Source organism: Mustelus asterias, chromosome 3, assembly GCF_964213995.1.
Source record: "Mustelus asterias chromosome 3, sMusAst1.hap1.1, whole genome shotgun sequence".
Classification (NCBI taxonomy): Eukaryota; Metazoa; Chordata; class Chondrichthyes; order Carcharhiniformes; family Triakidae; genus Mustelus; species Mustelus asterias.
Window position 1 is genome coordinate 159532740 of NC_135803.1, and position 13414 is coordinate 159546153.

General features: G+C 45.6%; 1 protein-coding gene across 1 annotated transcript in view; it reads right to left on the minus strand.

The window, feature by feature from the left end:
* Positions 1-1871: 1871 nt before the first annotated feature.
* Positions 1872-13414, minus strand: part of stimate (STIM activating enhance) — a 215133-nt gene continuing 203590 nt past the window's right edge. The window contains exon 8 of the mRNA XM_078210079.1: positions 1872-11650. Coding sequence (XP_078066205.1) covers positions 11534-11650 — 117 coding nt within the window. The 3' untranslated portion in view covers positions 1872-11533. The remainder of the gene's footprint in view (positions 11651-13414) is intronic.

The following is a 13414-nucleotide window of genomic DNA, read 5'->3' on the forward strand; positions in this document are numbered from 1 at the left end:
GGTGAGGTAGCCAAATGGATACAAAATTGGCTTTATGACAGAAGACAGAGGGTGGTGTAGAGGGTTATTTTTCAAACTGGAAGCCTGTGGCCAGCGGTGTGCCTCAGGTATCGGTGCTGGGTCCAATGTCATTTGTCATTTATATTAATGATTTGAATGAGAATTTAAGAGGTTAATAAATTTGCAGATGACACAAGATTGGTGGCATAGTGGACAGTGAAGGTTATCTAGGATTGCAACAGCATCTTGATCAATTGGGCCAGTGGACTGATGAATGGCAGATGGAGTTTAATTTAGATAAATGAGAGGTGATGCACTTTGGTAGATCGAACCAGGCAGGACTTACTCAGTTAATGGTAGGGGATTGGGGAGAGTTATAGAACAAAGACATCAAGGGGTGCAGGTTCATAGCTCCTTGAAAGCGGAGTCACATGTGGACAGGGTGGTGAAGAAGGCATTCGGCATGCTTGGTTTCAATGGTCAGAACATTGAATACAGGAGTTGAGACATTATAGAGTCATAGAGGTTTACAGCATGGAAACAGGCCCTTCGGCCCAACTTGTCCATGCCGCCCTTATTTTTTTAAAAAAACCCCAAAGCTAATCCCAGTTGCCCGCATTTGGCCCATATCCCTATATACCCATCGTATCCATTTAAAAGATAAAATTGTACCCGTGTCTACTACTACCTCTGGCAGCTTGTTCCAGACACTCACCACCCTCTGTGAGAAAAAATTGCCCCTCTGGACACTTTTGTATTAGGGAATGAACCTGGGCAGGTGTCAGATCTCTCAGTGGGAGAGCATTTTGGGGATAGTGATCAGAACTCTATCTCCTTTACATTAGCATTGGAGAGAGATAGGATCAGTCAAGCGAGGAAAGTGTTTATTTGGAGTAAGGGCAATTATGAGGCTATTAGGCAGGAAATTAGAAGCATAAATTGGAAGGAGGTTTTCTCAGGGAAATGTACAGAAGAAATGTGGCAAATTTTCAAGGAAAATTTGTCTAGAGCTCTGCACAGCAACATTCCAATGAGACAGGGGAGTTATGGTAGGTTACAGGAACCATGGTGCACGAAAGCTGTAACGAATTTAGTCAAGAAGAAAAGCCGACAAAAGGTTCAGGGAGCTAGGTAATGTTAGAAATCTAGAAGAGTATACGACTAGTAGGAAGGAACTTAAGAGGGAAATTAGAAGAGCAAGAAGGGGTCATGAGAAGGCCTTGGCAGACAGGATAAAGGAAAACCCCAAGGCATTCTACAAGTATGTTAAGAGCAAGAAGATAAGATGTGAAGGAGTAAGACCTATCAAATGTGACGGTGGGAAAGTCTGCATAGAACCGGTAGAAATGGCAGAGGTACTCAATGAATACTTTGCTTCAGTATTCACAGTGGAAAAGGATCTTGGTAGTTGCAGTGCAGACTTGCAGTGGACTGAGAAGATTCAGCATGTGGACATTAGGAAAGCGGATTTGTTGGAGCTTTTGAAAAGCATCAAGTTAGATAAATCGCCGGGACCGGATGGGATGTACCCCAGGTTACTGTGTGGGGCAAGGGAAGAGATTGCTGAGCCTCTGGCGATGATCTTTGCGTCATCAATGGAGACGGGAGAGGTTCCGGAGGATTGCGGATGTGGTTCCGTTATTCAAGAAAGGGAGAAGAGATAGCCCGGGAAATTATAGACCAGTGAGTCTAACCTCAGAGGTTGGTAAGTTGATGGAAAAGATCCTGAGAGGCAGGATTTATAAACATCTGGAGATGTTTATAAACATCTGGAGATAGGTGGCACAGTAGCACAGTGGTTAGCACTGCTGCTTCACAGCTCCAGGGTCCCGGGTTCGATTCCCGGCTCGGGTCACTGTCTGTGTGGAGTTTGCACATTCTCCTCGTGTCTGCGTGGGTTTCCTCCGGGTGCTCCGGTTTCCTCCCACAGTCCAAAGATGTGCGGGTTAGGTTGATTGGCCAGGTTAAAAATTGCCCCCGAGATGCGTAGGTTAGAGGGATTAGCGGGTAAAATATGTGGGGGTAGGGCCTGGGTGGGATTGTGGTCGGTGCAGACTCGATGGGCCGAATGGCCTCCTTCTGCACTGTAGGGATTCTATGAAGTCTATGAAGTATGATCAGAAATAGCCAGCACGGCTTTGTCCAAGGCAGATCATGCCTTACGAGCCTAATTGAATTTTTTGAAGATGTAACTAGACACATAGATGAGGGAAGAGCAGTAGATGTAGTTTATATGGATTTCAGTAAGGCGTTTGATAAGGTGCCCCATGCAAGGCTTATTGAGAAAGTGAAGGGGCATGGGATACAAGGGGACATTGCCTTGTGGATTAAGAACTGGCTTGCCCACAGAAGGCGAAGAGTGGTTGTAGATGGGTCTTTTTCAGCATGGAGGTCGGTCACCAGTGGAGTGACCCAGGGATCTGTTCTGGGATTTTTATAAATGACCTGGATGAGGAAGTGGAAGGATGGGTTGGCAAGTTTGCTGATGACACAAAGGTTGGTGGTGTTGTGGATAGTGTAGAGGGATGTCAGCAGTTGCAACGAGACATAGATAAGATGCAAGACTGGGCGGAGAAGTGGCAGATGGACTTCAACCCAGATAAGTGTGTGGTGGTTCATTTTGGCAGGTCGAATAGGATGAAAGAATATAATATTAAGGGTAAGACGCTTGGCAGTGTGGAAGATCAGAAGGATCTTGGGGTCCGGGTTCATAGGACGCTCAAAGCAGCGTCGCAGGTAGAGGCTGTGGTTAAGAAGGCGTATGGAATACTGGCCTTCACCAATAGAGGAATTGAGTTTAGAAATCGGGAGATAATGCTGCAGCTGTATAGGACCCTGGTCAGACCCCACCTGGAGTACTGTGCCCAGTTCTGGTCGCCTCATTACAGAAAGGATGTGGAAGCCATAGAAAGGGTGCAGAGGAGATTTACAAGGATGTTGCCTGGATTAGGTGGCATGCCTAATGAGGATAGATTGAGAGAGCTAGGTCTTTTCTCCTTGGAGAAGCGAAGGATGAGAGGTGACCTGATAGAGGTGTATAAGATGTTGAGAGGTATTGATAGAGTGGATTCTCAGAGGCTTTTACCCAGGGCTGAAATAGTTGCCACAAGAGGTCACAGGTTTAGGGTGCTGGGGAGTAGGTACAGCGGAGATGTTCGGGGTAAGTTTTTCACTCAGAGGGTGGTGGATGCGTGGAATCGGCTGCCGGTAGTGGTGGTGGAGGCGGATTCGATAGGGTCTTTTAAGAGACTTTTGGATAAGTTCATGGAAGTTAGTAAGATAGAGGGTTATAGGTAAGCCTAGTAGGTAGGGACATGTTCAGCGCAACTTGTGGGCCGAAGGGCCTGTTTGTGCTGTAGCTTTTCTATGTTCTAAAATAGTGAGGGGCATAGACCAGGTAGATAGTCAACTTCTTTTCCCAAAGGTAGGGGAGTCTAAAGCTAGAGGGCATAGGTTTAAGGTGAGAGAGGAGAGATACAAAAGGGTCCAGAGGGTGGTGACTCTCTGGAATAAGCTGCCAGAGATAGTAGCAGAGGCAGGTACAATTTTGTCTTTTAAAAAGTATTTAGTCAGTTACATGGGTAAGGTGGGTATAGAAGGATATGGGCCAAATGCAGGCAATTGGGACTAGCTTAGTGGTTAAAAACTGGGCTGCTTGGACAAATTGGGCCGAAGGGCCTGTTTCCATGCTGTAAACCTCTGTGACTCTAAGTTTGTAGGTGACACCAAGATTGGTAGGGTGGTTAATGGTGAAGAAGATGGTTATAGGTTACAAGATGATATTGATGGGTTGGTCAGATGGGCAGAGCAGTGGCAGATGCTATTTAACCCTCGAGGTGATGCACTTTGTTAGAAGAAACAAGACAAGGGAGTATTTAACGAATGGCAGGACACTGGGAAGCTCAGAGGAACAGAGGGATCTTAGGCTAACTGTTCACAGATCCCTGATGTCAGCAGAGCAGGTGAATAGGATGGTCAAGAAGGCATATGGGACACTTGATTTCATCAGTCGTGTTGTAGAGTGCAAAGATAATGTTGGAGTTGTACAGAGTGTTGGTTAGGCCATAGCTGGAGTAGTGTGCGCAGTTCTGGTCACCTCACTTTAGGAAGGATGAGATAGCAATAGAGGGGGTATAGAGGAGATTCACCAGGATGCTGCCTCGGATGGAGCATTTGAGCTATAAAGCAAGACTGGATAGGCTTGGATTGTTTTCTTTAGAGCAGAGGGGGGGACATGATTGAGGTGTATACGATTATGAGAAGTATGGCTGCATAGGGAGCAACTGTTCCCCTTGGTTGAGGAGTCAATCAGGAGTGGGCATAGTTTTAGGGTAAGGGACAGGAAATTCAGAGGGATTTGAGAAAAAACATTTTCACTTAAGGGGTAGGGAGATTTTGGAATGAACTGCCTGGGAAGGTAGTCGAGGCCGGAATCCTTACAACCTTTTAAAAAATATTTGGACGAACACTTGAAATATCATAATATTCAAGGATGTGCGACAAATGCAGCAAAATGGGATTAGCGTGCCTTTAGTGATAGGTATTGTTGGTGCAGACTTGATGGGCCGAAAAGCCTTTTCTGCACTGTATTGCACTGTATGACCACAGGCACAAATGATCTACCATTTACAGATGACTGCAGTGTGGTTTCCCGCTGTGCACCAGATTGGTAAGCCACTCTCAACGTTCCTTGAAGTGCAGCAGTATTGAAATGAATGACCCAGAGGAGCTTGTTGCCAATCATTTAGGATTTACCAGCTTCTCCATCCAGCTACATCATGATAAATAACCAAAAGAGAAAACACTGGAAAATCTCAGCAGGTCTGGCAGCATCCGTAAGGAGAGAAAAGAGCTGACGTTTCAAGTCCAGATGACCCTTTTGTCAAAACCTTGTCACAGCTCTTTTCTCTCCTTACAGATGCTGCCAGACCTGCTGAGATTTTCCAGCATTTTTTCTTTTGGTTTCAGATTCCAGCATCTGCAGTAATTTGCTTTTATCATGATAAATAAGTGTGCAGGGGACACAGAGATAGGCAGGGTAGTTAGTGAGGAAGAAGATCTTAGGTTCCAGGAAGATATAAACGGTTGGTCAGATCGGTGGCAGATGGAATTCAATCCTGAAAAGTGCGAGGTGATGCACTTTGGAAGAGGTAACAAGACAAGGGAGTATTTAATGAATGGCAAGACACTAGGAAGTTCAGTGGAACAGAGGGATTTTGGGGTGCTTGTCCACAGGTACCTGAAGACGGCAACAAAGGGAAATAGGGAAGTTAAGGCAGCATTCAGGACACTTGCTTTTATCAGTCAGTGGCATAGATTATAAGAGCAGAGAAGTTATGTTAGGCCACAGCTGGAGTGGTGTGTGTGGATCTGGTCACCTCACTATAAGGATGTGATTGCACTGGAGAGGGAGCAGAGGACTTTAACCAGGATGTTGCCTGGGATGGAGCTATTGAGCTATAAGGAGAGACTGGATAGGGTTGGATTGTTTTCCTTAGAGCAGAGAAGGCTGAGGGGGGACATGATTGAAGTGTATAAGATTATGAGGGGTATGGACAGGGTGGATAGGAAACAAAGATGTGCCAAGTTAAATTGCCCCTTAGTGTCTTGGGATGTGTAGGTTAGAGGGATTAGTGAGGCAAATGTGTGGAGTGAGGGGGATAGGGCCTGGGTTGTTGTAGATGCAGACTTGATGGGCCGAATGGCCTTCTTCTGCACTGTAGGGATTCTATGATTCTATGCATGTTCCCTGTAGTTGATGGGTCAATAAAGAGGTATAATTTTAAGGTGAGGGACAGGAGGCTTAGAGGGGATTTGAGGAACAGGTTTTTCACCCGGAGGGTGATGGTAGTCTAGAATGTAATTCTTGGGAAGGTATTAGAAGCAGGAAACTTCAACTTTTAATAAGTATGTGGATGAGTACTTGAAATGTCACAACATTCATGGCTATGGGCCAAGTGATGGAAAGTGGGATTAAAGGAAATTTAGTGTAGTTTTGCCTGTGCGGATTCGATGGGCCTCATCTGTGCTGTATGAATCTATGTTTCACGTCCCATCATCTTAATGGTGAAGCAGAATGGCAACTGAGAAAGAAAAGGTAGCAAATCCCACTACCTCATGGGACAATACTACCACATGTACCCAAACATCTATGGGTCAAGAATCAGCCTGTTTTGTTACATGATCTGGGTGTCCTTGTACACCAGTCAATGAAAGAGGAGAGGCAGATGCAGCAAGCAATTAGGAAGACAAATAGTATGTTGGCCTTCATTGCAAGAGGTTTGAATTCAGAAGTAGAGACGTCTTATTGCAGTTCAGTAAGAAGTTTCACAACACTAGGTTAAAGTCCGACAGGTTTATTTGGTAGTAAAGCCACAAGCTTTTGAAGCACTGCCCCTTCATCAGGTGACTCACCTGATGAAGGAGCAGTGCTCCGAAAGCTTGTGACTTTGCTACCAAATAAACCTGTTGGACTTTAACCTGGTGTTGTGAGACTTCTTACCCCAGTTCCAATGCCGGTGCTTACCCCAGTTCCAATGCCGGCATCTCCACATTACTGCAGTTATACAGGGCCACACCTGGAGTATTGCGTGCAGTTTTGGTCTCCCTATTTAAGAAAGTGTATACTTGTCATAGGGGAGTGCAGCGGAGGATCACTCGGCTGATATGGGGGTTGATGGGACTGTCCTATAAGGAGAGATTGGTTCGACGGGGACTGTGTTCCCTAGAGTTTAGAAGGATGAGAAGAGATCTGATTGGAACGTATAAAATTCTAATGGGGCCGGACAGACTAGATGCAGGGAGGGCGTTTTCTCTGGTTGGGGAATCTCGAAGTTTAACAACACCAGGTTAAAGTCCAACAGGTTTATTTGGTAGCAAAAGCCACACAAGCTTTGTGTGGCTTTTGCTACCAAATAAACCTGTTGGACTTTAACCTGGTGTTGTTAAACTCCTTACTGTGTTTACCCCAGTCCAACGCCGGCATCTCCACATCATGGGGAATCTAGAGCCAGGGACACAGTCTCAGGATATGGGATAGACCGTTTAGGACTGAGGTGAGGAAAGATTTATTCATTGAAAGGATAGTGAAGCTGTGAAACTCTCTATCATAGAAGGCTGTGGAGACCAAATCACTGAATGTGTTCATGAAAGATAGATACATTTTTAGATTTTAATGGCATTAAGGGGAATGGGAAGAAAGTGGAAATATGACATTAGATAGAGGATCAGCCATGATCATATTGAATGGCAGAGCAGCTTCGAAGGGCCAAATTGCTTACTCCTGCTCCTAATTTCTTTATTTCTATGAAGACCTATGGTAGAAACTAGCTACTCTGATTAGACATCATCCTCGAATTGAGGGACAATCGCTGCTGACGACAACATGAACTCTATCCCAATGTCCAGGACATGGACCTTGCACAACATCAGATATATCCCAATGTCCTTTTAAAACAAGGAGATCGCAGGTAGGTTGAACAAGTATTATCATCAGTCTTCACTATAGAGGATACAAGTAACATCCCAAAAGCAGCTATGGGGTGGCATGGTGGCACAGTGGTTACCCTGCCTCACAGCGTCAGGAATTCGGGTTCGATTCCTGGCTTGGGTCACTGTGTGGAGTTTGCGTGTTCTCCCCATGTCTGTGTGGATTTCCTCCAGGTGCTCCGGTTTTCTCCTACAGTCCAAAGATGCACAGGTTAGGTTGATTGGCTATGCTAAATTGACCCTAGTGTCAGGGGATTAGCAAGGTAAATACGTGGGGTGATGGGAATAGAGCCTGGGTGGGATTGTGGTCAGTGCAGGCTCGATGGGCCGAAAGGCCTCCTTCTGCACTGTAGGGATTCTATGATTCTAAGAATCAGATACTGAAGCAGTCCATGCCCAGAAGCAGCAAGACCTGGACATGTGTATTTCCTTCAGCAGCCCATGCCAAATATTAATAGGATTACCGTTGCCAAAATCCTTTCAAATAGGATGATCACATTAAACCATGAAGGTTAATGTCACCAATTAATTAATATTTATTCTGCCAAAGCAGACATGGGTTAGCAACAGGGATACCATTATGAAATAATTTTGGATGGTTGAATGCTTTTGGACAGAACAGATCAGCAACATATATTTTTAGTGCTTTGTTAGTGAAACTTGCAAAGTAAAGCCTGAGTACAAGACCTGGATTAGAAATTGAATGCTTTGTTGCTGAATTGGGATAGGGTCATCTAAGGATGGGCAATAAATGGTGGTCTAGCTAGTGATGCCCACATCCCACAAATGAAGAAAAAAGTTGGAAATTTGACCATCACAGCCCATTGAGGTAAAAGCAAATTACTGTGGATGCTGGAATCTGAAACCAAAAGAGAAAATGCTAGAAAAAGTCAGAGCTTTGACAAAGGGTCATTTGGATTCGAAACGTCAGCTCTTTTCTCTCCTTACAGATGCTGCCAGACCTGCTGAGATTCTCCAGCATTTTCTCTTTTGGTTACAGCCCATTGAGGACTGTGTTGCTATATTGTGCTGTCACCTTTAATCAGTTATCAAACTCAGCTGCCATTAGGTTCCAACTGATCCAGGTAAATATAACATAAATAAAGCAATACTTTTTACCTACTGTCATGTCACAATCAAAGAGGACAAGGAAAAAGGAGACCGGGTCAGAGAAGATGGGGAGAGACAGGGTCAGAAAAGGATGGAATTAGCTACAGTGCAGAAAAGAGGCCATTCGGCCCATCGAGTCTGCACCAACCACAATCCCACCCAGGCCCTATCCACATATCCCTACATATTTACCCGCTAACCCCTCTAACCTATGCATCCCGGGACACTAAGGGGCAATTTAGAATGGCCAATTAACCTAGCCCGCAGATCTTTGGACTGTGGGACGAAACCGGAGCACCCGGAACAGTTGTTAGGGCTGCAGGATAGGCATGTGCCTGTAAAAAAGGATCGGAAGGGTAGGATTCGAGAACCGTGGATAACCAGGGAAATTGAAGGATTGGTCAAAAAGAAAAGAGAGGCGTACGTTAGGTCCAGGCAGCTAAAAACGGAGGGAGCTCTGGAGGAATACAAAGAAAGTAGGAAAGAACTCAAACGAGGAATTAGAAGGGCAAAAAGGGGTCACGAAATGTCCTTGGCAGACAGGATTAAGGAGAATCCCAAGGCATTTTATTCATACTTTAGGAACAAAAGGGTTGTCAGGGAAAAAATTGGACCTCTCAGGGACAAAAGTGGGGAATTATGCTTAGAGCCCAAAGAAGTAGGGGAGATCCTAAATGAATACTTTGCATCGGTATTCACAAAGGAGATGGATGTGTTGACTGGGAGTGTCTCGGAGGGGAGTGTTGACCTGTGAGAGAAAATCTCCATTACAAGGGAGGAAGTGTTAGGTTTTTTCGGGAATATAAAGACTGACAAATCCCCAGGGCCTGATGGAATCTATCCAAGGCTGCTCAGGGAGACGAGAGATGAAATCGCTGGGCCTCTGACGCAAATCTTTGTCTCGTCACTGGACACAGGTGAGGTCCCAGAGGTTTGGAGGATAGCTAATGTGGTCCCGTTATTTAAGAAGGGTAGGAAGGATAACCCGGGTAATTATAGGCCGGTGAGCTTGACGTCCGTGGTGGGGAAGTTGTTGGAGAGGATTCTTAGAGATAGGATGAATGCGCATTTAGAAAGGAATAAGCTCATTAACGATAGTCAGCGTGGTTTTGTGAGAGGGAGGTCATGCCTCACTAACCTGGTGGAGTTTTTTGAAGAAGTGACTAGAATGGTTGACGAGGGAAGGGCCGTGGATGTCGCCTATATGGACTTTAGTAAAGTGTTTGACAAAGTCCCTCATGGTAGGTTGGTGCAAAAGGTTGGATCTCATGGGATAAAGGGGGAAGTGGCTAGGTGGGTGGAGAACTGGCTTGGTCACAGAAGACAGAGGGTGGTAGTGGAAGGGTCCTTTTTCCGGCTGGATGCCTGTGACTAGTGGTGTTCCGCAGGGCTCTGTAACCTCTGCTGTTTGTGATTTATATAAACGATCTGGAAGAAGGTGTAACTGGGTGATCAGTAAGTTTGCGGACGACACGAAAATGGCTGGACTTGCAGATAGTGAGGAACATTGTCAGAGGCTACAGAAGGATATAGATAGGCTGGAAATTTGGGCAAGGAAATGGCAGATGGAGTTCAATCCAGATAAATGCGAAGTGATGCATTTTGGTAGAATTAACGTAGGGAGGAGCTATACGATAAATGGCAGAACCATAAAGGGTGTAGATACGCAGAGGGACCTGGGTGTGCAAGTCCACAGATCCTTGAAGGTGACGTCACAGGTGGAGAAAGTAGTGAATAAGGCATATGGCATGCTTGCCTTTATAGGACGGGGCATAGAGTATAAAAGTTGGGGTCTGATGTTGCGGTTGTATAGAACGTTGGTTCGGCCGCATTTGGAATACTGCGCCCAGTTCTGGTCGCCACACTACCAGAAGGACGTGGAGGCTTTAGAGAGAGTGCAGAGGAGGTTTACCAGGATGTTGCCTGGTATGGAAGGGCTTAGCTATGAGGAGAGATTGGGTAAACTGGGGTTGTTCTCACTGGAAAGACGGAGGATGAGGGGTGACCTAATAGAGATGTATAAAATTATGAAAGGCATAGATAGGGTGAACGGTGGGAAGCTTTTTCCTAGGTCGGTGGTGACGTTCACGAGGGGTCACAGGTTCAAGGTGAGGCGGGAGAGGTTTAACACGGATATCAGAAGGACGTATTTTACACAGAGGGTGGTGGGAGCCTGGAATGCGCTGCCGGGCAAGGTGGTGGAAGCGGACACAGTGGGAACATTTAAGACTTATCTAGATAGCCACATGAACGGAGTGGGAATGGAGGGATACAAAAGAATGGTCTAGTTTGGACCAGGGAGCGGCGCGGGGTTGGAGGGCCGAAGGGCCTGTTCCTGTGTTGTATTGTTCTTTGTTCACCCTGAGGAAACCCACGCAGACACAGGGAGAATGTGCAAACTCCACACAGACAGCGACCCAAGCCAGGATTCGAACCCAGATCCCTGGAGCTGTCCCATGCCCTTTCACCATTCTGGATTTCTAAGCTGTGGCCGCATTATCACTTTGGTAATTGCTGAGGTCTCACACACTCACCTGATCTCCAACACGTAACCACATTGTGCAGTAATTACAGCTGCTGGCTGTAACCTTTAGGATTCACAGTTCTTGGGCAATATACAAAACATATAAACAAACTGAGTGACAGATTTAATAATTTAAAACAAAAGGAACAAAAAGCTGATTGCTGCAAAAAGAAAAATGTTCTGCAGCACCCAGTGGTCCTGTACATTTTGCGTTTCAGGGACTGCTTGGTATCATTGTAAAGAGGAGAGTTGAGATCATAAATTCACAATCATTGCAATCTCATCTTTTTTTTAATCTTCCAGATTCACTCCACCATTTTACGCAGCCCATTTTCATATTGCAGCTTAGAGCAGGAAAGTGATGGCACGATCCTTCCTGCTAACTCTGAAGGGCAAGAGCATGGCCCTGTGTCATACTGGAAGGCCCCCAAATCGCAGCTTCTTTTTAACAGGCTTTAAGTTCATCAGTCTCCTAAGGTCCTCATCACCTTCAGATTCATCCATCTCGTCATCTGCTGAAATGAGAATCTGTAAACCGCATTTATTAGTGAGATCTGGAAATCACATCAATATCTGCACACAGCACATATTTATCAAAAATCGGAATTTACTTCAATCTTTCAGCTTCCTACATCTTTTACAGGGTTTGAAATAGCTTAAGAACATAAAGAAAGACCTGGAGTGGACCATATAGCCCCTCGAACCTACTCCGTCACTCAAAAGGTTGATGACTGATCTTGGCATCACCACTATTTTTCCACCCAATCTCAAAAACCCACGATTCCCTTCAGAGTTCAGAAATTGGGAGTGAAGTGGGGCAAGATCCAGGTAGGGTAGTATGAGCCGGGAGCAGAGTGGAGTGAAGTAGGCTGGAAGGTTAGAACATAGAACATAGAATATTACAGGGCAGTACAGGCCCTTCGGCCTTCGATGTTGCGCCGACCAGTGGTACCAATCTAAAGCCCCTCTAATCTACACTATTCCAATCTTATCCATATGTTTATCCACTCAAGTGGATAGAGCTGTGAAGAAGGCCTATAGTGTGTTAGCTTTTATTAACAGGGGGTTGGAGTTTAAGAGCCGTGGGGTTATGCTGCAACTGTACAGGTCCTTGGTGAGACCACATTTGGAATATTGTGTGCAGTTCTGGTCGCCTCACTATAAGAAGGATGTGGAAGCGCTGGAAAGAGTGCAGAGGAGATTTACCAGGATGCTGCCTGGTTTGGAGGGTAGGTCTTATGAGGAAAGGTTGAGGGAGCTAGGGCTGTTCTCTCTGGAGCGGAGGAGGCTGAGGGGAGACTTAATAGAGGTTTATAAAATGATGAAGGGGATAGATAGAGTGAACGTTCAAAGACTATTTCCTCGGGTGGATGGAGCTATTACAAGGGGGCATAACTATAGGGTTCATGGTGGGAGATATAGGAAGGATATCCGAGGTAGGTTCTTTACGCAGAGAGTGGTTGGGGTGTGGAATGGACTGCCTGCAGTGATAGTGGAGTCAGACACTTCAGGAACATTTAAGCGGTTATTGGATAGGCACATGGAGCACACCAGGATGATAGGGAGTGGGATAGCTTGATCTTGGTTTCAGATAAAGCTCGGCACAACATCGTGGGTCTGTTCTGTGCTGTACTGTACTATGTTCTATGTTCAATAACCATTTGGATGCTCTTAATGTTGACGAGTCCACTACTGCTGCAGGCAGGGCATTCCAAGCCCTTACTACTCTCTGAGTAAAGAACCTACCTCTAACATCTGTCCTATATCTCTTACCCCTCAATTTAAAGCTATGTCCCCTCGTGCTAGCCAACACCATCCGAGGAAAAAGGCTCTCACTATCCACCCTATTGATCCTCTGATCATCTTGTATGCCTCTATTAAGTCACTTCTTAACCTTCTTCTCTCTAACGAAAACAACCTCAAGCCCCTCAGCCTTTCCTCATACGATTTTCCCACCATACCAGGCAACATCCTGGTAAATCTCCTCTGCACCCTTTCCAACACTTCCACATCTTTCCTATAATACGGCGACCAAAACTGTACGCAATACTCCAAATGCGGCCGCACCAGAGTTTTGTACAGTTGCAGCATGACCTCCTGGCTCCGAAACTCAATCCCTCTACCAATAAAAGCTAACACACCATACGCCTTCTTAACAACCCTATCAACCTGGGTGCCAACTTTCAGGGATTTATGCACATGGACACCCAGATCCCTCTGTTCATCCACACTACCAAGTATCTTACCATTAGCCCAGTACTCTGTATTCCTGTTACTCCTTCCAAAGTGAAC